Source organism: Oryx dammah, unplaced genomic scaffold (assembly GCF_014754425.2).
Source record: "Oryx dammah isolate SB20612 unplaced genomic scaffold, SCBI_Odam_1.1 HiC_scaffold_5, whole genome shotgun sequence".
In the NCBI taxonomy this organism is placed as follows: Eukaryota; Metazoa; Chordata; class Mammalia; order Artiodactyla; family Bovidae; genus Oryx; species Oryx dammah.
Genome location: NW_024070189.1, coordinates 95,566,395 through 95,594,172, shown reverse-complemented (window position 1 = coordinate 95,594,172; position 27,778 = coordinate 95,566,395). Strand labels below are relative to the sequence as shown.

Below are 27,778 nucleotides of genomic sequence, written 5' to 3'. Positions count from 1 at the left end.
AGTCTTTCCCATTCTATTGCTTTCCTCTGTTTCTTTGCACTGATCACTGGTAGGCTTTCTTATCTCTCCTTGCTATTCTTTGGAATTCTGCATTCAAAAGGGTATATCTTTCCTTTTATCCTTTGCTTTTCAGTTCTCTTATTTTTTCAGCTATTTGTAAGGCCTTCTCAGACAGCCATTTTGCTTTTTTGGCATTTCTTTTTCTTGGGGATGGTCTTGATCCCTGTTTCCCATACAATGTTATGAGCCTCCATTCATAATTTATCAGGTACTCTGTCTCCAACAGTTTGGCCACCTGATGCGAAGAGCTGACTCATTTGAAAAGACCCTGATGTTGGGAAAGATTGAAGGCAGGAAGAGAAGGGGTGGACAGAGGATGAGATGGTTAGATGGCATCACCGACTCAATGGACATGAGTTTGGGTGAACTCCGGGAGTTGGTGATGGACAGGGAGGCCTGCTGTGCTGCAGTCCATGGGGTCACAGAGAGTCGGACATGACTGAGTGACTGAACTGAACTATCTATCGGATCTAGTCCCTGGAATCTATTTCTTACTTCCACTGTATAATTGTAAGGGATTTGATTTAGGTCATTCCTGAATGGTCTTGTGGCTTTCCCCACTCTCTTCAATTTCAGTCTGAATTTGGCAATAAGGAGTTCATGATCTGAACCACAGTCAGTTCCCGGTCTTGTTTTTTGCTGACTGTATAGAGCTTCTCCATCTTTGACTGCAAAGAATGTAATCAATCTGATTTCAGTATTGACTATCTGGTGATGTCCATGTGTAGAGTCTTCTCTTGTGTTGTTGGAAGAGGGTGATTGCTATGACCAGTGCGTTCTCTTGGCAAAACTCTATTAGCCTTTGCCCTGCTTCATTCTTTACACCAAGGCCAAATTTACCTGTTACTCCATGTGTTTCTTGACTTCCTACTTTTGCATTCCAGTTCTATATAATGAAAGTGAAAGTGAAGTCACTCAGTCATGTCCGACTCTTTGCGACCCCGTGGACTGTAGCCTACCAGGCTTCTCTGTCCATGGGATTCTCTAGGCAAGAATACTGGAGTGGGTTACCATTTCCTTCTCCAGGGGATCTTCCCGACCCAGGGATCAAACCCGAGTCTCCTGCATCAGAGCCAGATGCTTTAACCTCTGAGCTACCAGGGAAGCCTAATGAAAAGGACATCTTTTTTGGGTGTTAGTTCTAGAAGGTCTTGTAGGTCTTCATAGAACCGTTCAACTTCAGCTTCTTCAGTATTACTGGTTGGGGCATAGACTTGGATTACTGTGATATTGAATGGTTTGCCTTGGAAATGAACAAATATCATTCAGTCGTTTTTGAGATTGCATCCAAGTACTGCATTTAGGACTCCTGTTTCTCCTCAATTTCTTCTAAGGAATTCTTGCCTACAACCTAGAGGGCATATTAAAAAGTAGAGCCATCACTTTGTCAACAAAGGTCTGTATAGTCAAACTAATTTTTCCACTAGTCATGTAAGGATGTGAGAAAATGGAAGCGAAAGTGTTAGTTCCTCAGTCCTGTCCGAATCTCTGTGAACCCATGAACTGTAGCCCACCAGACTCCTCTGTCCATGTGATTCTCCAGCCAAGTTCCAGCATGGGTTCCCTTTTCCTTCCCCAGAGTATCTTTCTGACTGGGATATTGAACCTGGCTCTCCTGCATTGCAGGCAGATTCTTTGCCCTCTGAACTATCAGGGAAGCTGCACAGATGTGAGTGCTGAGAGCCAAAGAATTGATGCTCTCACACTGTGGTGCTGGAGAAGACTCTTTTGAGTCCCTTGGACAGCAAGGAGATCAAATCTGTCAATCCTAAAGGAAATCAACTGTGAACACTAATGGAAGGACTGGATGCTGAAGGTGAAGCTCCAATAACTGGCCACCTGATTGGAAGAACCGTCATTGGAAAAGACGCTGATTCTGGGAAAGACTGAAGGCAGGAAAAGAGGGCAACAGAGGATAAGATGGATCCTTCTCGGTTTCAAGTACTGCTGTGACCTTTCTTGACTCAGAAACAGGAAAAATATTTCTTGCAAAGCAGTAAGATTCGTGGTTGATGGTCAAAGTAGAACTGAGCATTCCCGGTTCGGTGTTGGAGAGAGAAGAGTCCAGCCTGTTGTCAAGTTTATAATGGAAATGTGGAAAAATCGGGTTGCTATTATTTGATGTCGATAATATGGAGTCAGGAGTTTGATTTGTGGCATTTTAATGTATCTATTAAAAGCAGTGTTTACTTAAAATGGCAAGATTCAATGCTAACGTAGACATAGGACGAAAAGAGGCCTGAAAACTGATTACCAAGGGACTTGAACAATTATCAGTTCAGTTCAGTTCAGTCGCTCAGTCGTGTCCGACTCTTTGCCACCCCATGAATCGCAGCACGCCAAGCCTCCCTGTCCATCACCAACTCCCGGAGTTCGCTCAGACTCACGTCCATCGAGTCCGTGATACCATCCAGCCATCTCATCCTCTGTCTTCCCCTTCTCCTCCTGCCCCCAATCCCTCCCAGCATCAGGGTCTTTTCCAATGACTCAACTCTTCGCATGAGGTGGCCAAAGTACTGGAGCTTCAGCTTCGGTATCATTCCTTCCAAAGAAATCCCAGGGCTGATCTCCTTCAGAATGGACTGGTTGGATCTCCTTGCAGTCCAAGGGACTCTCAAGAGTCTTCTCCAACACCGCAGTTCAAAAGCATCAATTCTTCGGCGCTCAGCCTTCTTCACAGTCCAACTCTCACATCCATACATGACCACAGGAAAAACCATAGCCTTGACTAGACGGACCTTAGTCGGCAAAGTAATGTCTCTGCTTTTGAATATGCTGTCTAGGTTGGTCATAACTTTTCTTCCAAGGAGTATAAGTTGGAGAAAATGTGCCTGATTCGTAGATTACACCTAGGCAACTCTCTCACGTTCGCTTTAATTCCCAAACTACATTTCCCAGAATCCTTTCCGCTCTGCGCTTCCTTGTTCGCGTCCAGTTTTGAAGTCCCGCGACACTTAGAAGGCGGAAGTGAAGCGGAAGCCATTACTCTTGGGAGGAGAGTGCTGCCAAACACATGGGAAGAGGAGTGGTCCACCGCGGCTTCTTACAAGCTCTTGGTCCCCGCGGCCTATCGGACTTTCCGTATGAACTTGTCATCCCTTCGGCCGCAGCTTCCGTGACCTTTGCTTCCCATGATTCTACTGTCGGTGATGTAAGTCCCGCTTTCCTCACTCAATCCTTTACTCTTGGCCTTCATGAGAACCCGGGAAGCGCAGAAGGACGGCGGAGTTAACAGGGGACAGGACCTGGGACCGGGAAGCCAGGCAGGAGTGTGTTTTAGACCCTGTCATAAGCGGTATGAAGTGCTGGTGACGAAGTTTAGGACCCGGCTGAGGCACCAGTGATGTGGTCCAAAAAAATTGACATCTTGGGGTGGGGACTGAAAAGCCCATTCCAGATGAGTTCAGGACGTTATTGAGATGGATATGTGAGTCAGGAATTGGAGACCCAAGGATAAACTACCTACCTTTTGCTTTGTGGTCATTTTTGTTTAATACTAATAGCAGCACACTGGTTTTCTTTCAGTTAACATTTGTCTTGCATGCTTTTTTACGCTTAAACTTCTCTGTTATTTACTTTAGTTGACTGTCGTGTAAATAGTCTATAACTAGATCTAAAAATACATGTCAACGTTGTTGTTTAACTTGAGAATTAGTCCATTAATATTTAATATGATTACTAATATTTTGCATTGACTTTTGCTATCTTATTTGGTGCTTTTCTATTTTCCCTTCGAATAATTTTTTTATTAGAATATAAGACATATATGCCCTCCCCAAAGTATGAAAACACACAAAATTAAAAGAAGAATAAAGTGATTCCTCAAACTAGGACAAGAAAAATAAGATTATGAAAACTCAGAAACCTGTATTCTTCTGAACTGCATCCACCTCCTTCTCCATGATTTTTTCCCTGGATTTTACTGCTTGTATGTTTTCTTAAAAATGTATTTCCTAATTTTGATAATTACTTATGATGAATTACATGCACCCAAGTATTTTCAGAGACATGCGCCTACCATTTTTTTAGATACATAGTGACTTAAATTTTAGTCAGTTTACAAAGCTCCATATACTGTGGTTTTACTTGCAAATTGTGTTTTATACACACACACACACCTGTGCGTGTGTATAAATTTTGAGAATATTGGCGTTATTATGCCATTGAATTTTACAGTTAACTGGTTACATCTTCTATAATGCTTTTCAGTCAAGTTTTATGAGTGTCAGCAAGAAAGATATAATCATTTTGTTATTGTTAGTTTTATTCCTTGGAAAGTACTGATGTATATTTATGTTTTTCTTTCGTATCACACATTTATTTTTATTATTTACTTTCTTTGCTGGACTTCCAGTAGCATTGAATGGAGTTCGAAAAGCCAACTTGAGGCAGTACTGTTTTCTTTCTGACCTTAAGGGGAATTAACTTGAGTGTTAGCTGAAGGCTTTTTAAAAAAAAAAATAGTGTTAGGTAAAGGAAGCTCCTTTTTCCTAATTTAAGAGTTTTGTGCATGAAAATCACTCTTACCGAGTGATTTTTTTTTTTCCAGCATCTACTTTGATGTGTTGATGTACTTCAGTCATCTCAAACTATGCCTGATCTGTAGGTTCTAGTTCTGTTTGTGTTTTAAATGAATAAGTGAAAAATAAGATTATCTTATTTACCTGGTAATGGTATTAAACCAATTACAGAATTAAACCAGTCTACATTTGAGTGAAATTGGCTTGTAATTTTCCTTTTCTGTTTCACATTTATGCCAGCCGCATAAAATGGGGTGGGAGTGTTCTCTCTTTTTTTCTAAACTCTGGAATATTTTACCTAAGAGTAGACTCAGTTTTTCTTTACAAGGGAATTGTACCAGGAAAAACCACTGGGGTCTGGATATATATATATATTTTTTCTAAAGCTGTTGTTTCAGTTCTCTAAGAGTCAAAGTGCATCCAAGTTCTCTATTTAATTATGGTAAATAAAATTTCTTTAGGAACTTATTCATTCCATCTAAAGCTAAATTGTATAATCAAAGTTGTTAAAATATGGTCTTGAATTCAGTTCAGTTCAGTCGCTCAGTCATGTCCAACTCTTTGTGACCCCATGAACTGCAGCATGCCAGACTTCCCTGTCCATCACCAACTCCCGGAGCCTACTCAAACTCATGTCCATCATGTCAGTGATGCCATCCAACCATCTCATCCTCTGTCGTTCCCTTCTCCTGCCTTCAATCTTTTGCAGCATTAAGGTCTTTTCCAATGAGTGGTTCTTCGCATCAGGTGGCCAAAGTATTGGAGTTTCAGCTTCAGCATCAGTCCTTCCAGTGAATATTCAGGACTGATGTCCTTTAGGATGGACTGGTTGGATCTCCTTGCAGTCCAAGGGACTCTCAAGAGTCTTCTCCAACACCACAGTTCAAGAGCATCAATTCTTCGGCACTCAGCTTTCTTTATAGTCCAACTCTCACATCCATACATGACTACTGGAAAAACCATAGCTTTGACTAGACAGACCTTTGTCTCTGCTTTTTAATATGCAGTCTAAGTTGGTCATAGCTCTTCTTCCAAGGAGCAAGTGTCTTAATTTCATGGCTGCAGTCACCATCTGCAGTGATTTGGGAGCCCCCCAAAAAGAAAGTCTGTCACTGTTTCCATTGTTTCCCCATCTGTTTGCCATGAAGTCATCTCTTACTGTGTTTTTAGTGCTTGATACATGTGTGATGTTACCAGTTTTTCATTCTTGTATTTGTATGTTCTTTCCTTTATTTTAAATAAGTCCTGTCAGAATTGTGTCAATTTTCTTTTTCTCTTAAAACTTTTGGCTTGATTGAATCACTTTATAATATGTATGTTTTCTGTTTCATAACTTTGTGTTCTTCATAATTTTCTTCTTTTACTTTCTTGGCACGTTTCTTTACAATTTCTTACATTGGATACCTGCACGTCCCAAAGGACTGTAGTGAATATTCTATTGTATTTCAGTTCTAAGTATTATCAAATACTATGACTTCTTTGACATGAAAGTTATTTAGGACTTTTAGTTTCAATTTCTGTGACCTTTTTCTGGTTTTTGGTTATTGTTTGCTAACTTACACTGTAGTCAGCTTGATGCCATTTTCTGAGACACACATTGTACTCCATGTGTGGTTGGATTTTATAGTTAGGAAATACTATTTCATCTTGTGCAGTCTGCATATAGTTATTGAGTTGTCTGCTTGAACGTATTATTGAGAGCTCTGGTAGTGGCTTTGTCCATTCTCCTTAGAGACCTACTACCCTCCCCCTGTATTTTTGAGGCTAAAACATATATAGTATATAGCTAAAACAGTATATAGCTTTTTCAGGGGTTATACCTTTTTTCATTATGCAGTTCCTCAGTTTTTACTCTTAGCCTTTTTGCTTTAATTCATTCTGGTATTAAAATATTTAAACCAGATTTTTAAAAAAGTATTTACCTTGTATGTGAAGCGAAAGTCATTCAGTCATGTCCGATTCTTCGTGACCCCATGGGGTGTACAGTCCATGGAATTTTCCAGGCCAGAATACTGGAGTGGGTAGCCTTTCCCTTCTCTAGGGGATCTTCCCCACCCAGGGATTGAACTCAGGTCTACCCGCATTGTATGCAGATTCTTTACCAGCTGAGCCACAAGGGAAGCCCATTTACCTTTCCATTCTTGCTATATCCTTATTTTTTAGATGTTCTTGCAAGCACCATATAACTGGATTGTTTTTACTCCATTTTGAGAATATTTCTACTGTAGTTGAAGCATTTGGTCAGCTTTTTTATAGCTTTTTTTTTTTTCCCCTGCCCTCTAGCTTTTGATTTGAGAATTTTGTTCACTCCACATTTTTCTCTGCATGTTTTGAATTTATCTATGTGTGTGTATATATATATGTATATATATATATGTAGAATTTATTTATATGTATTATCTTAGTAGTTGTCTTGGAGAATTCTTATCCTTGTTTGTTCATGAAATTTAGATTTTTGATACCTTATCACTCTCCTCGTTTACATCACTCTCCTGGTTTTGTGATCATCCGTTTTATTTTATTATTTTTAAAAAAACATTTATTTAATTATTTGGTTGTACCTGGTCTTAGTTGTGGCAAACAAGATCTTGAATCTTCATCTTTATTTTGTGGCATGCAGGGTCAAGTTCCGTGACCAGGGATTGAACCTGGTCCCCCTGCATTGTGAGCAGAATTTTAGCCACTGGACCATCAGATCATGCCACTGGTCATGCATTCTAATTCTGTCTTTTTTTTTAAACTCAAAAGAGATTATCGTGTATAGTCATGTTTAGTTTCATTATACCCACACATTTTCTTTGTTGTGTTCTTTCTTTGGTTCTTGGACCCTTTGGTGTAAGTTCTTAATAGTCTTTGCTTCCTTGAATTTTCCTTTCTCCCTAAAGTATTTGTTTTAGAATTTCTCTTTTCTGTGAGTGGCAAGTTCAAATATGATGTTATTTTGCCATCTTAAGGGACATTTTGATTTTTAAAGTATATTCCAGAGCCATGAAGATGTTCTACTATCTTCTGGCTCCTATTGTTGCTGGCCAGTAGTCAGGTGTCAGCCTCATGTTTTACTTTTTTAAAGCAGTGATTCTTAAAGTGAGGTCTTCAGACCACCAGCGTCAGCATCACCTGGGAATTTGTTATAAATGCATATTCTTGCATTTCACACCCCATATCTTCGGAGTCAAAAACTGGGGCTAGGGCCTAGCAATGTGAGTTTTTAAAAATACATTTCCAGTTCTAACAAGCTCTCCAGGTGATTGAGATGCAACTTGAAGTTGCATCCCATTGCTTTAAAGGTAACCTGCATTATTTTCCTCCCAGGCTGCTATTCAGATATTCTTCTGCCATTTTTGTTCTCTGGTTCAGTTTAATTGTATCTAACTGTGATCTGTTTTTATCTTCAGTGTCTTTATATTTGCCTTCTGAAATGAGAAATTCACAGCTACTGTGTTTTGCAATAATTGCCTGGACTCCTTCCTTCTCCTTTTAGAATTCTGTTTAGAATCAGTTCAGCCATTTTCCTCTGTCTCCCATGGCTCTTTATGCTTATCATCTCTTTATCTGTGTGCCCTCATGTTTATTCTCTAGAAGTGGTTTTTAAATTTAAGCCTGTGTAAAAGTCACCTATAGTGCTTGTTATTAATAAAATAGATTCATCAGTCTACTTCAAAACTCTCCTTTAATTGGGCTTGGATATGAACTGGGAAGCAGAATTATTAAAGTTCTCTAGGTGATGTTTATGTAGCTGGCTTGAGGACCAGACTTTAAGACTCTGAAAAATGGGTTTGTTTGTTTGTTTTGAGAGGGGGACTGTGTAATCTGATGAAACTTTATTTCAACATTTTGCCTTTATTTTAACAATTGTAATTGTCCTTTTAGAAATTACACGTTTTAAAATTTCTGCATGTTTATTACCAGCATGTGAATGATTTTTAAAAATACCTGTGTTTATTTTGTATGGTGCTTAAAATAGTTTTGAATGGGAGATTTAACCAGTATATGTAGATTGCCTGTTGGAAACAAGTATTAATCTGTCCTTGTATCCCCTGGGACATTTCATCTGATTGGTTGAAAGCTTACAGATAGTGAAGTATAGAGATGTTAATTTATGAGTGTAACACATTTCTGGAGTAAAAAAAAATGGCTTGCAGTATTCTCAAAACTATTGTTTCTTTGGGCCTACAGGAATGACTGGTAGAAACAATTCTAGCAGGGGCAGAAATACCACTCAATAAAAGTATCGAAAAGATTATTCTCTCTATAGTAGTTCCACCTGCAAATTCTGAATATCTCTGGGTTGTATTACAAAATTGAATATGGGGATTTTAAATCAAATATTGGAGGAATTATGGCCACAAAAGGAGAAATCATAATAGAACAATTGTAAAGGATAAAATGTGTTTTGGACTGAAAAACGATGAAGGTAGGTCTTTTGTAATTGTGAGGAGCAGTGGTGAGATTAGGGTGTGGGAGAAATGCATGTGAGCATGCAGAATACATGGTGGCATTAACTCTGTGCTTGTGTGATACTGAGATCTGTATCTAGGGTCACCAATTCTAGCTCAACAAGTGGTATAATTGCTCAGATGAGAAATACTCCAGAACCTTGCTCTGGTCTATAGTTTACATTACCATGAGACTTTGAAAATATTCCACAGATTTGAAATTGATGTGAGTGCATTCTCCATCCAGGCTTGAACCACTTGTGTACCTTGCCCCATATTGCAGATGGTGAACAGTGAGGGCCAAGGCGTGCCTAAGCCACATGGCTGTGTCAACATACATATATCTCATAGGATCTGAACAGGATCCCCCTCCACTCCAAGTTCCATCCCTTGTGATCTTCCCAAGACCCCAAGGCCCAGGGATGTCATCTCAGTATGAAGAGAAATGTGGGTCAGCTTATTTGTCACCATTCATTGTTTCACTCACTTTAAATCTGTTTATTATTTGAGGTACTGTTCCAGACACTGCATACTTAGTTGCTTAGTCATGTCCAACTCTTTGTGACCCCATAGACTGTAGCCTACCAGGCTCCTCTGTCCATTGCACTTTCCAGACACAGTACTGGAGAGTGGGTTGCCATTTCCTTCTCCAGGGTATCTTCCTGACTCAGGGATTGAACCTGCATCTCTTATGTCTCCTGCATTGGCAGGTGGGTTCTTTTACCCACTGAGCCACCTGGGGAAGCCCTTCAGACACTGCAGCAGTGAACAAAACAAAGACGTGAAAAATCTTTGTCTTCCTGGCATTTCTTGTCTAACAGGGTACATATTATGTAGGAGATTTTGTCCAGAGAGCAAATTTTTGAATCATTGTTAGGGAGGCGAACCTGATTCTAGTGATGATAAGCCCTGAGCTGTAGCCCACAGTTCATAGAGTATGGGGCCAAAGGCATTGGAGATCGGAACACATGGTCCTAGATGGATCCTCCTCATGGTTACTTGAACCATCATAAGCCAGGATGAGCCTTGAATAAGTCTGGAGTCTAAGTGTTTAGTGAGTGAATTGGTAACATGGACTTTTCATGTGGCTCAGTGGTAAAGAATCTGCTTGCCAAGGAGATGCAGGTTTGATCACTGGGTTGGGACAGTCCCCTGGAGTAGAAAATGGGAACCACTCCAGTATTCTTGCCTGGGAAATTTCATGGACAGAGGAGCCTGGTGGGCTATGGTCCATGGAGTTGCAAAGAGTTGGACATGGCTTAGCAACTGAATAACAATTGGTGACACATTACTTGAGAGAGTGACTCTGAGTCTTAGTTGAGGTGGGTCCAGGACCTCCACCATGTTGCCTGGAGGTTTTACCTAAGCAAGGTTAAGGCCCAGGATGAGACAGAACTTGCTTCTCAAAAGAGGAAATGCTGAAAAACAAAAGTCAGAATTGTCATGTGAGCGGGAGAGACAGAAAACCTTGGCTACACCTAGCAGTCTTTCTCTCATTTCCTGCAGATGTCCACGCCAGGAGACCCATGAGAGAGAAAGCGGCTTCCTGGCCCCAGGCCCTGCTCTCCAGGCAGATTCGCTGTCACTCTCGTAAGATGGCCACTCTTGGCCTGGCTCCCACGTGGGGTAAGCTCCTCGGGTGTTGGATGCCCTCAGAAGTCAGGCTCCCGTGGTTCCTGCCGCTTCACTGAGGGCAGGGTGTGCATAGCTAGTGGGAGGGCCGCCAGGTCAGAAGTGGCGGGGGTGTGTGAGCTGAAGTGGGTGGGGCAGAGTCCCGAGAGCTCCCCTGGCAACTGTGTCTGATTCAGGGTCTTTGCCAGGTCAAAAATGGCAGGGGTGCGTGAGCTGAAGTGGGTGGGGCAGAGTCCCGAGAGCTCCCCTGGCAACTGTGTCTGGTTCAGGGTCTTTGCCAGGTCAAAAATGGCGGGGGTGCTTGAGCTGAAGTGGGTGGGGCAGAGTCCCGAGAGCTCCCCTGGCAACTGTGTCTGGTTCAGGGTCTTTGTGAGTTTGGGTGAGGCAGGGAGTGTTTGTAGTTGGTGAGCAAAGAAGGCTACAGGTAATTGATAACCCATTGGAGAAGGAAATGGCAACCCACTCCAGTACTCTTGCTTGGAGAATCCCATGGAGGGAGGAGCCTGGTTGGTTATAGTCCATGGGGTCGCAAAGAGTCGGACACGACTGAGTGACTTTACCTACTTACTTTACTTATTATTTTGATAAGTCTGAGCAAAGTAATAGCTCCATCTCTTAGAGCTTTCATTTTTTCACTCATAAATTGAGAATGAGAACGTATATTAGTTTCTTTCTTTTTTATTTTTTGAGGATGTGTGTCATTTTCTTTATGGCTATGTAGGCCCACCACCCTTTTTCCTATCCTTGAGTGGAGCAGGGCTGCTCTGGCTTGTTACACAACTTGTGTATGTGTGTGTGATTGGGGCATGTGCACTGCACACACACATAATTAGTATGGGATCATTTCCTGATTTGTGAGTGTCATGTGGGCTTTAATCCTCATGGGTTCTCTCTTCTCTAGCTATGACCAGCCAGGAGCCTGCCTATATCCATGAGTCAGAAATTCCTCTTCCTTCAAAAGACCATTCCTGTCCCCAGGATGTTGACCTGTTTGCATGCAATGGCCTGGAGCCTCATATATCAACCAGTGTTGAACCATCCCAGGTATACCAAGCTCTTTAAGACCCCTGAAGGTGGGGGAGGGGTCTTCATCTAGGCTGATGGATGCCTGATCAGAGTGCAAGAGGAAGAAGCAGAGAAGGTTGTGAGGCTGATATCAGGGATGTTAGGGAAAATGACATGTAACAGGTTGTTTTTTCATCATACAGCTCAAAGCTCTCAGGCCAGGCTGGAAGTGAAAGGAGGTTTGATCCCACGTCAGATGCATTTGAAGCAATGAGATAGGATGAAATTATCTCATAAGGAAGAGAAGACATCTAAGGACTGTCTTCTAAAGTAAATAAATGTTTAGACCTCAGAGCCCTGAATTGAAAATCCTGTGTTTAGAGTCTCTCACATGTAGTCTTTATCCTCAGCCATCTTTTAACACAGGCTGGGTTCTCACTGACCCCAAATGTGTGTGGTGTTTCAGGAATCAGTGACTTTCCAGGATGTTGCTGTGGACTTCACTGAGAAGGAGTGGCCCTTGCTGGACTCTACTCAGAGAAAACTGTACAAAGATGTGATGCTGGAGAACTATAGTAACCTTGCCTCAGTGGGTAAGGCTGGTGTCATTTCTTCATTTGTTCATTCATGAATCAGATGTCCTTGTTACAAGTGCTTGCTGTGGCTCAGGAACTGTGTGGGGATTTAGAATACAGTTATGGACAAGTTGACCTGGTCCATGCCCTAGTGGTATCTCCCTTTGGATATTAACCTCCACTGCATTGACCTTGGAGGTTAGGTGTGTCTGAGCTTGGGCATAGTTTCCTGAGTTAAGAAATCCTCATTCTTTTGAAGGGCAAAATGTGTGCGAATATTTGGGGTTTTGTGTTTTATGAAAGCCTTTCACTGTGTTCCTTAGAAATGTGGCACTGCCATTTTGCTGCTCCTAAGTCAGACTTGTCCATCCTCAGAACACCGAAGACCAAAACACTGACCCCAGACTATTGGAAGGGGTGGTCCTCTGTACGATCTTCCCTCAACATATGTCTTTCCCTGTGAGTAGGATGCCAGGTGGGCAAACCCAGCCTCATCTCCCACTTGGAGCAAGAAGAGGAGCTGAGGACAGAAGATCGGGAACTTCACCGAGGCCCTTGTCCTGGTAAGCACCAGGCAGACACAAGTGCTGCTGAGAATCTGCTCTTGCCAGCGATGGGGATGAATGGAGTTTCATTGGGAAACCTCACCCAGGTTGAAAATGCTCTTTCTCTTTCACTACACCTCCATCCTCTCAAAAGTCTTTTGGTTTTGGTGTCCCTTCATGTTTAACTTTGAAGTGGCCATGTGGGCTCTTTGTCCTGTTCTTTCCTATTCAACATTCTTGGTCATACTCTTAATATCATTATCAATGTTAGTATTTGAAGAGTTAATTCTTAGTGAGTCAACTTAAATTTCTACCCCCTTCATTGCCAAATGTCTCACATGTCCAGATTTCTCAGTCCTTTCATACGTGTGTTCTCCCCTCTCACATTCCCTTCTCTTCTTTATGGTTTGTATCTGCAAAGAAAGCCACCTCTATTTTTGTCACCATCATCCCAGCATTTTCTTTCACCAGCAGGTTGATATTTTCCCAATTTGTTTCAGATTGGGCGACGCCATCTAAAACCAAATGGTCAATTCTTGTGGAAGATATTTTTGGGAAGGAAACATCTAATGGTGTGACAGTGGTAAGATTTCCTTGGAATAATTCTGAATCTTCCATATTGGGAGGGGACAGGGGTTAGCCTGAGTTAGAAAAGCTTCCCAAAACCAGGCAGGTCCCCCACACCGCTCAGCCACCCCCAAGAGCAAACAGTGATAGAGATAGTATTACCAGTTTTGGGAAAACCCTGAATTTAGCCCCAGACTTTTCTTAAAGTCCTATTGAGGAATAATTTCTATACCTACATCTCAGATGTTGAGTGTTGGCTTAATTTAGTTTTAAACAGTTAACAAAGTGTATATGCAAGAAGCTTTGTGAAAGTTACATTCATGGCATTCATTTATTTTCTTTTTTGATGGAGTCCATACAGGGCAGGAGCAATATTTTTGCTTTGCAGATTGGGACATCATTAGTAATTGCAATATGCTTCTACTTATACCAGTTTATGTGGGGATAGTCTTAGGAATGTAACAAACATGGGATATGCCTTAGTCATTTCCTAAATGCCTTAGTGATCCTTCTCCATCAACAGGAAAACAGTCAGCTTGGAGAGAAGTCCGCAGAGTACACTAACTTGTTTGACGTCTTTAGCATAGGCACTCATCTCACTCAGCAGATGGGAAGGCACACTGGCAAGAGACCGTATCACCGCCGGGACTGCGGGGTGACTTTCAGGAACAGGTCCCATGTAACCCAACACATGAGCATTTACAGTGGGAGGAAGATGCACGAATGTCATCAGTGCCAGAAAGCCTTCACCACAAGTGCTTCCCTCACACGGCACCGGAGAATACATACTGGGGAGAAGCCCTACGAGTGTAGTGCCTGTGGGAAGGCTTTCAATGACCCCTCAGCCCTCAGGAGTCATGCAAGAACTCATCTCACAGAGAAACCCTTCGACTGCACTCAATGTGGGAATGCCTTCCGCACCCTCTCCTCCCTGAAGATACACATGAGAGTCCACACTGGGGAGCGGCCATACAAGTGTGACGAGTGTGGGAAGGCTTATGGCCGGAGCTGCCACCTCATTGCCCACAGGAGAACACACACTGGGGAGAGACCCTATGAGTGTCATGATTGTGGCAAGGCTTTCCAGCACCCCTCCCATCTCAAAGAACACGTCAGGAATCACACTGGGGAGAAGCCCTACGAGTGCACGCAGTGTGGGAAAGCCTTCCGGTGGAAGTCAAACTTTAACTTGCACAAGAAGAACCACACAGTAGAGAAAACCTACGAGTGTAAAGAGTGTGGGAAATCTTTTGGGGACCTCCTGTCCCGGAGGAAACACATGAGAATTCACATTGTAAAGAAGCCTGTCGAGTGCAGACAGTGCGGGAAGGCATTCAGGAACCAGTCCATCCTCAAGACGCACATGAATTCCCATACTGGAGAGAAGCCGTATAGGTGTGACCTCTGTGGGAAAGCCTTCAGTGCGAGCTCCAACCTAACTGCGCACAGGAAGATCCACACCCAAGAGAGGCGCTATGAGTGTGCTGCTTGCGGGAAGGTCTTTGGAGACTACTTATCCCGGAGGAGGCACATGAGCATTCATCTCGTGAAGAAGCGTGTTGAATGCAGACAGTGTGGGAAAGCCTTCAGAAACCAGTCAACCCTCAAGACACACATGAGGAGTCACACAGGAGAGAAGCCCTATGAGTGCGACCACTGTGGGAAGGCCTTCAGCATTGGCTCGAACCTCAATGTGCACAGAAGGATACACACTGGGGAGAAGCCCTATGAGTGCCTGGCCTGTGGGAAAGCTTTCAGTGACCATTCATCCCTCAGGAGCCACGTGAAAACTCACCGGGGTGAGAAGCTCTTTGTGTCATCGGTGTGGAAAAGACTCCAATGACACATCTTTTTTTAAAGAAAAACAGGAGAACTCAGATTGGCAGGGAACCTGACAGGTGTCAGGAAGGCAGGAAGCTTTGAGGAACTCATCTCACTGGGCTTTTAAATTGTTAACTTGGGAGAAATTCAGTTCATATAAAAGCTGTGGAAAGACTTGGGTTTTTCCATGTCGCATTGGAACTATGTGAGAACTCACAGTGGTTGAGAAAACGTGTATCTGAGGTGTGAGGAAGCCGTCAGCGTACATGTAACTCCCAACAAACAGGAGAACTTTGAGAGGGAACCCCTAACCTGGTATTTAATGTCAGAATGACTTTAGTACCACCTTGTACCTTCTGGGCACAAGAACAAGCTCATCCTGGAGGATCTCTGTAAATTCCATGACTAGACAAACCTTTCCTGGTCTGACTGTATCCCTTATGAGAAAAATCTATGAAATAAGGACCACAGGGAAGCCAGTAACAGGTTGGTAGGCTATAGCCAGCTGTCTGTTTTAATGCAGCTGGCAAGTTTAGAATAGTGGTTGTGTTTTTAAAGAAGAAAAAAATTGATGGAGATCACTTTTGGCCCACAAAGCCTAAAATACTCAACTCTCTGGCCCTTTACAGAAAAAAGAATGCCAATTCTTTATCTACAGCAGTGGGGATAATTTTGCTTCCTGGGGGACATTTGGCAAAGTCTAGAGACATAGTCAGTCTTTAAAAGTGGAGGGGGATTGCCACTGGCATGTTTTGGAAGACACCAAGGATGCTGCTAAATATCCTACAATGCACAGGGGCTTTCCTCAAGAGGGAGAAAGTATGTGCCCCAGAATGTCAGTATTGCTAAGGTTGAGAAATTTTAACCAACAATTCCTCATTTTTTTTGTTAAACACGTGGGTACTCACATTATGAGAAATTCCTATTTACAGCTTCAAAACTATACTTGGTGTAATTGTTTTAGGAATCACATGAGAACCCACACTGCAGACAGTCCCTCTGTGGAGTTTGATCTACAGCCCTCTCACGTGTGTTTATGAGAATTCTCTCCCCATTAGGATTTCTCAGTACATGTGGAATTGCACTTATCAGTCAGTCTTCTATCACGAAAATGGACCCCAGCTCATTAATTTTTCAGTATTTAATTTTAATGTTATGCTCTTGCAGGTAACCCTCATGCCTCATCACAGAAGGTTTGTACATAGTATTCTACTATAATTTCATTTGTGATATGTGTTTATTTCTTTTTGGACAACTTACTTTAAACAGTGGGGTTTTTTGTTTGTTTAGAATAGTGTCATGTGCTGTGTAACATGTGGGTATTTTTAGTACCTGTTTGTTACAAATATCTAATTCAAATAAGCTGTGATCAGAGCAGGATGTCATCATCAAATTGGTCCTTTGAAATGTTTTTGGCCTCCTGTACAGCCACAAATAACCTAAACTTGTAGTTGCATCTTCAGTATCTTTTTCTTTCATATCAGAAAGATCCAAGTTCTGATTAGTAAGGTATACTATTTTAGAAAATCTCTTACAGGTTTTCCTGCAACTAGTAGAGTCCATGTCCACAGCCTGGCCATTGACAAAAAAAAAGCAGATACAGGCTGTGAGAAAGCACTTAAGAGTCTGTCTTACCTGGATTCCTCTCTACATTCCCCGCCCCAAACTTGTTCTTCCCCTTACTTCTCACCTTGAGAAGAGATCCAGTACCTAGTGTTAAAGATCCATCTTATGACCATGAAGATGCAAGCCACAGGCTAAGCAAGAGGGGTGGGGCAGTTTACTGCAGAAAAATCACAATAATCTTGGCTTCCTCGGTGGCCTCTTTGAGTGTCTGCACTAGCCCTGGATTTGTTATTTCCAGACTTACTATTACATGAGAAAAAATAAAACTGGCTATTGGTTTAAGCTGCTTGGGATGTTTCATTGTTTAATCTATTTAATAATTGTTTTACTGGTGGTGGGGATGTTCTACTGTACCAGATTGGATGTTGTCCATAATCCATGCATCAAGTCATTAGAGGGGTTGGGTAGCTGTTGCTATACATGTTGGTATAATCTGCTTATAATTGTTGGATTTGGGTTTTTAAAAATCCTTAAGGGCATCCCTGGTGGCTCAGTGGTAAAGAATCCACCTGCAATGCTGGAGACCTGGGTTCCATCCCTGGGTTGGGAAGATCCCTTGAAGAAGGAAGTGGCAACCCACTTCATTATTCTTGCCTGGGAAATCTTATGGACAGAGGAGCCTGGCAGGCTACAGTCCATGGGGTCGCAAAAGAGTCAGACATGACTTAGTGACTGAACAACAAAAATCCTTGTACCCTTGTTTTAAAAATTGTATTTCATGTCTCTGATGTGCTTAAGCATTATTTCTTGACTTGTGTTGAAGTAAGTATATTGGTTTTCACAAAAGCCCTAAGAAATAGGTACTGCCAGTAACACCCTTTTGCATATGGGCAATCTGAGGCAAGGAAATTTAATGTTACTTGTTTGAGGTCAGTTCATTAACAAGTTGTAATGCCTTTTTTGTTGTTTATTTGTTTTAAATATTTATTTATTTGGCTGTGCCAGGTCTTAGATATGGCATACAAGATTTTTTTTAGTTGCATTATGTGGACTCTAGTTCCCTAACCAGGGATGGAACCCGGGCCCACTGCTTTGGGAACACAAGTCTTATCCACTGGACCACCAGGGAGGTCCCTGTGCCTGTGTTTCAAGTTCATTCTTATGTCAGGCCCTGTTCTGTGCCCTGAGTCTATAGCGGTAAATCAGGATTTTTGCCTTTATGGTGATCACATTCTACATGGATGAAGGCACGCGATAAACAAACAGTAAATACGTGGTATATCGGCAGTCAGTTCAGTGCCCCCAAATTTAAGCATGGTGATGATGACAAGGATATGGGGGTTCAATGAATCTACTTTATGGATAGGGAAAACCTGTTGCTTAAGGGGACATTATAGAGCAGAGATGTAAATTTCCTGCAAGTGTGTGCCACATTCTAATGTGGGCAAGAGCACCTGAGGCAGTTCAGAGGTCATGAAAAAAGAATTTTGCTTGCTAGGGCCAGTGTGGCTGGAATCTGGCAAGCTTAGGAGTCACAGAAGGTGGAAAGGTCAGAGCTGGATTGGGATCCTTTTCACAGAGGCATCTTGTGGGTCAACTGGAAAGACTTTGCCTTTTATTCTCTGTGGAAGGTCAGTGGAGGGTTCTGTAACAACTATTCCGTCTCTGTTTTAAAGAATCATATTGGCTTCTGGGTTGGTTGGCTGAGTAGAGGGATAGGATACAAAAACAGAAATCTGTTAGAAGTTCATTGCTGAGTTCAAGTTAAGTACAACAGTGTCCAGTTGCTGTATTTAAAATGGATAACTAACAAGGACTTACTGTATAGCACATGGAACTCTGCTCAATGTTATGTGGCAGCTTGGATGGGAGGAGAGTTTAGGGGAGAATGCATCCATGTATATGTATGGCTGAATCCCTTCACTGTTTATGTAAAATTACCACAACGTTGTTAATCACCTATAGCCCAATACAAAATAAAAAGTTTAGAGTTTGAAAATAAAAAAGTAACAGTATTAGTATTGGGTTGGCCAAAAAATTCACTTGGGTCTTTCTGTAAAATCTCAGGAAAAAGCCAGATGAACTTCTTGGCTAACTAGCAAGGGTATTTCGAGAGTCACATTGAATGTGGCTGTAGTTTCATTTTCACTTCGGATAAGTGGTTCCCACAATTTGTTTAACGACAGCTGATGTACAGTTACTGGACTGTTTCCACTTTCCCCGATTATGAACAATGCTGTTGTAAGAAAATGTATAACACACTTTCTGGAGTGTTGGTGAGTTATTCCAGGCGTGTGAAATTTTTAGGTTGTAAGGTCTGTGCATGTTCAGTTTATCTTAATGCCAAAGGTGTTTCTAAGTGTGTAATGGTTTGTGTGTGGTATCATTTAAAACAGGTGTTGCTGAACTTCAGAAAAGTGTTTAACTCATACTTTGTTGTTGTTTACTTGCTAAGTATATCCGACTTTTTTGCAACCCAAGGGACTGTAAACAGCCTGGCTCTTCTGCCCATAGGATTTCGATTTCCCAGGCAAGAATACTGGAGTGGGTTGCCATTTTCTTCTCTGGGGCATCTTTCCAAACCAGTGATCAAACCCACGTCTCCTACATTGGTAGACAGGTTTTTTTTGCCATTGAGCCACCAGGGAAGCCTTAACTCATGTACCACTAAATTGTCACATGAACTCATCCATGTAAGCAGGCAAGAAAAATGTTTTACATGTTTTAGCATTCCTGATAATTCCTTCTCACCAAATAACAAACCTTGCCTTACTCCCCACAAGTGACCCGTGTTCTGGCTCTGACAACATGGCTTGGATGTTTATTTTTGGACCCTATACAAATGGAGCCGAACAGTATACGTTCTTTAGTGTCTATCTTAATTTACTCAACATTTTTGTGAAACTGATCCATATTGTTTTGAGTTCCTCTAGATAGTAGTTCATTTTATTGTGTTCCATTGTTTGAATATTCCAGTTTATTAAGCAGTTTGTGTTACTGGACATTTGACTTCTCAGTTTGAGGCTATTGTAAATAATGCTGCTGTGAGCATATTTTAATATTTCTGATAGTGCATAAATGCGTGAGTTTCTGTTGGGTTTATACCCTGGACTAATATCACTGGGTCATATGTGATGCATATTTCACAGATGATGCCAGCTTTCCAAAGTGTTTGTAGACAGTTTTCCAACAGGCTCTTTTATGGAACTGGATCAGATGATACCAAATTTGCCTGCCTTTTTCGTACTGATATATTCCAGATGTGGGCCTTATGGCTGGATATGTTTTGCAAGTAATTTTCCCCATTCTGACTTGTCTCTTCAGTGTTTTAATTGTTATCTTTTGATGAAATAAGTTCTTAATTTTAATGTCATCTAATCTTTATGGGCATCCTCCTCTTGTGTAAGAAACACTTAGCTACCCTGAGGGCAAGAAGATATTCCACACTTTTTTTTCTATAAGTTTTATTGTTTTTGTGTATACATTTAGATCTGTATCTTGGAACTGATTTTTTGTGTTAGAGTGTGAAGTAGGATTAAGTTTTATTTTTTCCATATTAACCCAACATCATTTATTTTAAAAGTATATCTTCACCCCAGAAATTTTCCACCTTTGTTGTATACTGAATTCCATATGCATTGGGTCTAAATTTAGGCTTAATTCTATTCTACTGTTCTATTTGTTCACACACCATGTCACAGTGTTTAAATTATAAATAAGCCTTATAATAAGTCTCGATATCTGGATGGACTAGTTTCCCCTCATGGTTTTTCTTTTTCAGTCTTTTCCTAGGTATTGTGTATGTGTGTTTGGGGGAGGTTATGTGTACTTGTCTGTTAACTTGTCCATCTCCATAATACTAGCTTGTTGGTATTTTTATTGGCATTGCCTTGAATTTATAAGTTAACTTGGTGGGGAATTAATATGTCTATAATGTTAAGTTGTCTTATCCAAGAACAAGGGATGTTTTCCCATTTGTTCAAGTCTACTTTAGTGTTTGTCAGGAATGTTTAAAAATTTTCTTTTACAAGTATTCTAGTCTCATTAGGTTTTCCGTAAGTATTTAATCTTACATTGTTAATTAAAACTTCTCAACTATTATGTCTTCACAGCTTTTGTATGTGAGAGCAACTAATACTGTATCTTGATTTTATAATGTGCTGCTTCACTGAATTCTTTCATTTTTTTGAGTTCATTTTATTATTTATTTTCTGTGATATTCCAGGCATACTACTGTATCATCTACAGATTGAGTGAGCTTTGCTTATCAGTCTTTTAAAAAAATACTTATTTATTTTTGCTGTGCTGTCTTAGTTGTGGTTTTGAACTCTTAGTTTCAGCATGCAGACTCTTGGTTACAGCATGCATATGAGATCTAGTTCCCCAGCCAAGGATCAAAACCCAGGCCCTCTGCATTGGGAACATGGAGGCTTACCCAGTGGGACCATCAGGGAAGTCCCTGTTTGTCAGTTCTTAAGCCTCTAATTTTTTTTGCCTGTGTGGTTGCATTGGCTAATACCTCTAGTATGATAATAGAGGGCATTTTTGTATTGTTCTAGGGGTAATACCCTGTTTTTCCATTGATTAAAATAAATGTCTTTTAGAATGAAGTATACAGTTGACCTTTGAACAACATGGGGGTTAGGGACACTGACACTCCACATAGTAAAAAATCCGCGTATAACTCTTTTGGTCCTCCATGTCCATGATTCCACATCCAAGGATTCAGTTGCAGATTGTGTGGTACTGCAATATGTATTTTTTGAAAAAAATCCATGTGTAGGTGGACTCCTGCAATTCAAACTCATGTTATTCAAGGATCAATATTTTATCATATTAAGAAGGTATTCTATGTTCTTAAATATTTTATCATAGATGTGTACTGTATTTTGTCAGAGTTTTTCTGAACATCTGTGAGGAGGAATATGATTCTCTTCCTCTGAATTATTAATATATTAATAAATTTTCAACACTCAATAAATTTTGTGTCCTGAGAATGAATTTCATTGGCCATGGTATATTATTTTCTTAATGTATTGTTGGATTGTTTGCTAGTGTTTTGTTGAGAATTTTGCATTGGTATTCATGAGTAATTGATACATGGTTTCTTACAACTGTCTTTCTGGTTTGGGTTTTAGTATTATGGCTGCTTCATGAGAGGACTTAGAAATTTTTTCCTCTTTTTCAGTACTCTGGAATAGTTTGTACAGCATTAGGACTATGTGGTTTTTGGAAAATTAGGTAGAATTCCCTATGAAACCATCTGGGTGAATTGTTTTTTAGTGGCATATTTTCTTAGGAACTTTATTTCTTTTATGGAAGTTAGTCTGTGTTAAGTTTTCTAACCTGAATGGAGTCAGCATTGGTAATCTGTATTTTCCTGGGGAATAGCTCATTTCATCTAGCATAGAGGTCAGTAAAGTGGTCATATGATTTAAAAATATTTTTTGATTCAATGGTCATCACGAGTGACCATCACATTCGATGGTCGTTTCTCCTTTCTGCGCCCTTTCTACTTGCAGTGCTCCATGCAGGTCTTTGGGTGCTTGCTGTCGGTAATTGTGCTTCGGTGAGTGAAGGTGCTGAGCGTTTTGCAGATCAAAAGTTTTCCTCAGCTCACTAGTGAAGGAATAGCAATTATTGATGAGCTCTTGCCTAGATTTGGAGGAGAAAAAAATGTACCCTAGAGGCTAGGCCCAAGGGGAGAAGAGTACTTTTTCTCGGCATTGACTAATGTAAGACTGTTTCTTTAATTAGGAGCCATGGGAATCCAACACAGCTATTCCATCAGCCCAGTTCCAACATCATGTCAGTTAACAGGGCAGAAGGAAACTGAATTCCCACCTGCACCTAAGTGCCCCAGAGCTCTTGCATGTCATCGCACTTTTCTGCCAGTTCTTGGGACAGACCTGCTACCTTACACAGTCTTTCTGGAGGGGACTTCTAATTATATTCTTACTCAGTCTTCATGTCTCATTATGGCCTGAGTTCTTGGGGCTTCTCCTACAGGAACCAGCTCTATCTTGTGTAATGTCTGGGTAACTCCAACCCACTCTGGATTTTTTCCTCTCTAAATAACCAGTGAATATCGATTAAGGGCCTTATACTGGATTAGGCTTTGGGAAGAAAGACATGATGCTGTCCCTAAAGGAGTAAAGATCTAAGAGGAGAGATGGGTATAAACAATAAATAAGATAGCTAATATGGCCTGTTAATCCATTAACAAGGACCCGAGGAGGTATGTTGAACTGTTGGAGTTCAAAGAGAGCTGTATTGAAGAGATGACACAAGCTAAGCTTAGAAGGCTTATTTATAGTGTTCAGAATCAGATTTGAGTAAGCATGTCAATCATGAGTGCAAAGGCAAAGAAAATCATGCATCACATTCTCTGACATGTAAAAAAGGACAGTCTTGGAAGTAGAAGATAAAACTAGAGGGGTAACATGGGACATTATATAACACATACTTTAGGACTTTATCAATCTCAGTGTTAATTGAAGTTGATAGAAATATGTTGACATTTGGGGAGATTCAGTTTAGAAAAGTAGCCTGTGCACGCTTTGTAGTAGAATGGAATTGAAGGGAGCCTGTTCATAATTGCTGCATAATAAACTACCTGAAACACAGTGGTGTAAAACAGCCACCACTTGTTTAGTTTACAGTTCTGTTGGTTGACAGTTGGGCTAAGGTGCTTGCAGTCGACTGCTGGTTTGGCTTGGGGGTTACTTGCTCCTCATTCTGGTCTCATCCTCTAACAGTCTAGATGGGGCCTTGTGAGATGAGGCTTTGTACATATGATGCTGGAAGGTTCTAGAAGAGCACAAGCTCCACTGTGCAGGTGCTTTTCAAGTGCCTGTATGTGTCATGTTTGCCTGCACCCCATTCCCTAGTGCTGGTCACGTGGGTGAGCCCAGGGTGGAAGAATCCTCAGAGCTACAAAGAAGGGAAGTGGGTACAGGAAAGGAAAGAAAGGATACCTATTTTTGCAGTCACCACAAGCCCAGTGTTATAGTGCAAGGATTTCAAATGAGAGAGGATAACTTTATATAAATGTAGTGAACATATAGGGAAGGGGCTTTCCTGGTGGTCGAGTGGCTAAGGATCCACCTTGCAATGCAGGGGACATGGGTTCGATCCCTGGTTTAGGAAGATCCCACATGCTGCTGAGCAACTAAGCCCATGCACCACAACTACTGAGTGTGCATTCTGGAGCCTGTGCTGTGCAAAAAGAGAAGCCACTGCATGAGAAGCCCATGCATCACAATGAAGAGTAGCTCCTGCTTTCCGCAACTACAGAAAGCCCTCATGGAGCAATGAAGACCCAGCGCAGCCAAAATAAGTCTTTAAAAATCGACATATATGAAGCTGCACATTCTTAAAATATATACTGAGATAATATTGACCTATAATATTTGACCTATATATACACTTGTGAAACCGTCACACAGTCAAGATGGTGACCCCCCCAAATGTTTCCTCATGTCCCTTTTAATGCTTCCCCATCATTCTCCAGGCAACCAATGAACAGACAAGGTTCTTGTCCTCTGGAACTAAAATTTGTTCATCAGTTCAACAAATGTCCATTAATGCTTCTGTACCAGACCTAAGGCCCCATTCTTCCTGTAAGAAGAGGCTCGTATCTTAAATCTGTTCTATTTGGGGCCTTAGGAAAACCAGGGTCTAACCCTCACTTATTTTTTTCCTCTTCATTTTCCTTTCATCAGAGTCATGGTAAATCACTGATTTTCATTCAGGAGTGATTTTGTTCTTAAGGGATATTTGGCAATGTCTGGAAATTTTTTAAAAATCTTTTTTGAATGGGATGTGAGAGTAGGGGAAGCTAGTGGTGTCTAGTGTATAACGCCACAAATGCTGCTAAGCACCCTACAATGTATAGGGCAGTGCCCCTGCTCCTCCCTCACCCTCTGTCCCAAGAATTATCTGGCCCCAAATTTTAACAGTAGCCAGGTTGAAATCCACTGTAATATAGTAAATGTCTACACTTGTAACTAATTGAAAGACAGGACAATCATACTGTTCCAGGCTTATTAGGATGGTACTATCTTGGCTTCATCTTATTCTAATTCTCCAGGTCACCAGGGCCAGAGGTTCCATAGAACGATTGGAATCTAAAACGTTGTATTGAATAAAGTGATTTTTTTTTTCACCAGTAGCAATCAATTTGTATCTCAGCCTCAGACCCCTGCTGGAGAAGAATGCAGCTGTGCAGAGCTTTCTGGAGTCCGGGATCCTGCTGATAGGTGTACCTCTTTTGGTACAAGATGGGGGCATAAATAAATATGTTCATAAATATGGTAGCCACTGCTTTTTGCAAATGTGTGCATTTGATGTTAATTTTCTATAATCACCCCAGCAATTATTTAATACCAATGAAGAATCTGAGACTGCTTATAAACAGTGCTAAATTGCTTTAGTTATGTCCAACTTTTGCAACCTATTAACTGTATAGCCTGCCAGGCTCCTCTGTCCAAGAGTAAGTGAGAAAGTTATAATTCAACCATTGGAGTCTGCCAGGATCCAAACCAGGTATTCACCAAGAGGGTTTAGCATTCCTCAGGTCAACCCAAGGTAGGTTTTAATTTTTTACCCTCATTTCAAGAGAATCTCCCCTTTGGGCTGAACTGTATAAAGGATGCTCTGCCTTCCCAGTTAACTGTTGCAGGGAGTCCTGGTCCAATCCTTAGTCTCTAGATCCAGGGAAGTTCTCTCCTGGACTCTGCAGATCTGATCTTCAGCACGTGGTGCTCTGGACTGAGCCTTGGACAGGCTGCTGCTCCTACATGATGTCCTCAGTGCTGTGAGTCAGCTCTGGGAATTCACTCAGCCTCTTCTAAACCCGTAGCCTGACCAACCCTCTACAGCTTTTCCACGTGGTCTGGTGATAATGGATCCCTTTGTACCTTTACCATGGTGAACGTGGACCTAGATGGCCCTCATGGATCTTCTGATACTTAATGCCAGACACTGTTCTGAATTCTTCTATGTATAATGTTTAGTCTCCATTGGAACTCTTAAGGAAATATGGTGCACAGAGACACAAAGAGGTTAAGTAACAAGCATGAGATTGCACCCTTAGTGAATGATAGAGATTAACCCAGAGCCCTCTTGACCTCTGTGATCTGCCCCACCTCAAAATATGTTAAGTGCTATGGAAATGAATGAGCAGAAGGATGGTGGTCAAGTTTGGGCTCTCTGAAGAGCTGACAGTTTCTATTTGAAGCCTAGCATGTGACAATTCAGGGAAGTGTGGACCAGCAAAGGAAGACAGTAGAATGTTTTGGACCTTTATTTTAGATCAAATGGGTCAACAGAGACCAGAGTTTCCTTTTTCTGAAAGTAGAAACTGCACTGAAAGTCCTAAAGAAGTTTCTCATTAAAGTCCCGAGTATAGGTCAATGGCCAACACCAAAGCATGACTCACTAAGGGTAAAATCTTACAGGGTGAGGGAGGTTGGTATGAGACAGTCCAAACAATGGTTTTCAGACCAAGACTAGGGAAAAGCATAGTCCAGCAGGTACAGTGCTAGAAGTTTGAACATAACTGAGAGGGTTTAAAGGTGAGCCAATGTGTAAGTTTTTGTGGTCATTCTTGTCCTCTCCCCATCTGCATTTCTTGACTTGCTTTTTCCTCCCTTGATGCTTATAGGAATCAATCCTTGGAATGATTTGTTTCCATGAGAAGTTTAGTTATTGATTGGTCATTCTTTTTCCTTGGTAGATGGTGAGCATTTTAATGTGCTGCTTCAAGTTTTTCTTTGGCTCAGACATATTTTCTTCTAGTATATCATCAGTAGTGTTCCTTTTCTATGTCTTCAGATTGCACCTTCATGGACACCAGTTATCAGCACTTGGGATCTCCGTTGCCTGCCCTTAACTTCCATTATCTCACTGAGAGTATGTTCCTCTAGTGAAAACTCTCCTTAGAGCCCCCTTCATGTCCCTGTTTCTCAGACTGTAGATGAAGGGGTTCAGCATGGGGGTGACTACTGTGTATATCACCGAGGCTATTGAACCCTTTCTGGAGGGATGGGCTGTTCCTGAAGTGAGGTAGACCCCAAGGCCTGCACCATAGAACAAGGAAACAACTGAGAGGTGAGACCCACAGGTGGAAAAGGCTTTATACTTTCCCCCAGAAGATGAAATGCCCATTATGGAGAAGATAATTCTAGAATAAGATAAAAGGATCCCAATCAGGGGAATAATACCCAGCAAGCCAGTTACAAAATACAGCACAATGTCATTGACAAGGGTGTCAGAGCAGGCAAGCTTGAGAATTTGAGCAAGTTCACAGAAGAAGTGGGGGATTTCTGTCTCTTTGCAGAAAGATACCCTCAAAACCATCAAACTTTGCAAGAAAGCAGAAGCAGGAGACCACAAAGGTGAGGGTTCATGATGACTGTGTAGTGCAGGGGGTGACAGATGGCCACGAACCGGTCATAGGCCATCACTGTCAGTAGCAAATTATCTAGCCCAGCAAAGATCATGAAAAAATACATCTGGGTAAGGCATCCTTCATACGTGATGCCTTTGTTTTGCTTCTGGATATTCACTAACATCTTGGGGACTATGGTGGAGGTGAAACAGATGTCAGTGAAGGACAGGTTGGAGAGGAAGAAGTACATGGGGGTGTGGAGGTTGGACTCAGAGATGATGGCCAGGATGATGAGCAGGTTCCCTGTAACACAGACCAGGTACATGGACAGGAACAGTCCAATGAGGAGGGGCTGAAGGTCCACATCATCCGAGAGCCCCAGAAGGATGAATTTTGAAATAACTGTCTGGTTCTCTGTTTCCATATAAGTTATGGAAATTGCCTTATGGAAAGAGGCAAGAATAGTGTTCAAACAATGACAAAACAGGAATATGCCATATACTTGAAACTCACTCGTCTTATGTCTTATCCATGAGTTTTCTTTAGTTGACCAAGATCTCAATAATACCTTCCTTGTTTTGACCTCTACTCCTTGGAACATTGCTTTAAAAATTGAACGTTCCAGGACTTCCCTGGGAGTCCAGTGGTTTAGAATCTG

At 41.4% G+C, this 27,778-nt stretch overlaps 2 protein-coding genes across 2 annotated transcripts; one reads left to right on the top strand and one right to left on the bottom strand.

Annotated features, from left to right (window-relative positions):
* Nucleotides 1-3,023: 3,023 nt before the first annotated feature.
* On the top strand, nucleotides 3,024-21,728 carry ZNF317 (zinc finger protein 317). The gene is made up of 7 exons (XM_040240769.1): nucleotides 3,024-3,211; nucleotides 10,523-10,642; nucleotides 11,550-11,692; nucleotides 12,120-12,246; nucleotides 12,696-12,791; nucleotides 13,274-13,356; nucleotides 13,864-21,728. Exons 2-7 carry the CDS (start codon nucleotides 10,543-10,545, stop codon nucleotides 15,181-15,183), a joined length of 1,869 nt encoding a protein of 622 aa, XP_040096703.1. The 5' UTR covers nucleotides 3,024-3,211; nucleotides 10,523-10,542; the 3' UTR covers nucleotides 15,184-21,728.
* Nucleotides 21,729-22,189: 461 nt separating this feature from the next.
* LOC120864594 (olfactory receptor 7D4-like) lies at nucleotides 22,190-27,544 on the bottom strand. The gene is given in 3 exon segments (XM_040241638.1): nucleotides 22,190-22,382; nucleotides 26,638-27,091; nucleotides 27,094-27,544. Coding segments are annotated over 3 exon segments (1,098 nt in total).
* Between the last annotated feature and the right edge of the window lie 234 nt (nucleotides 27,545-27,778).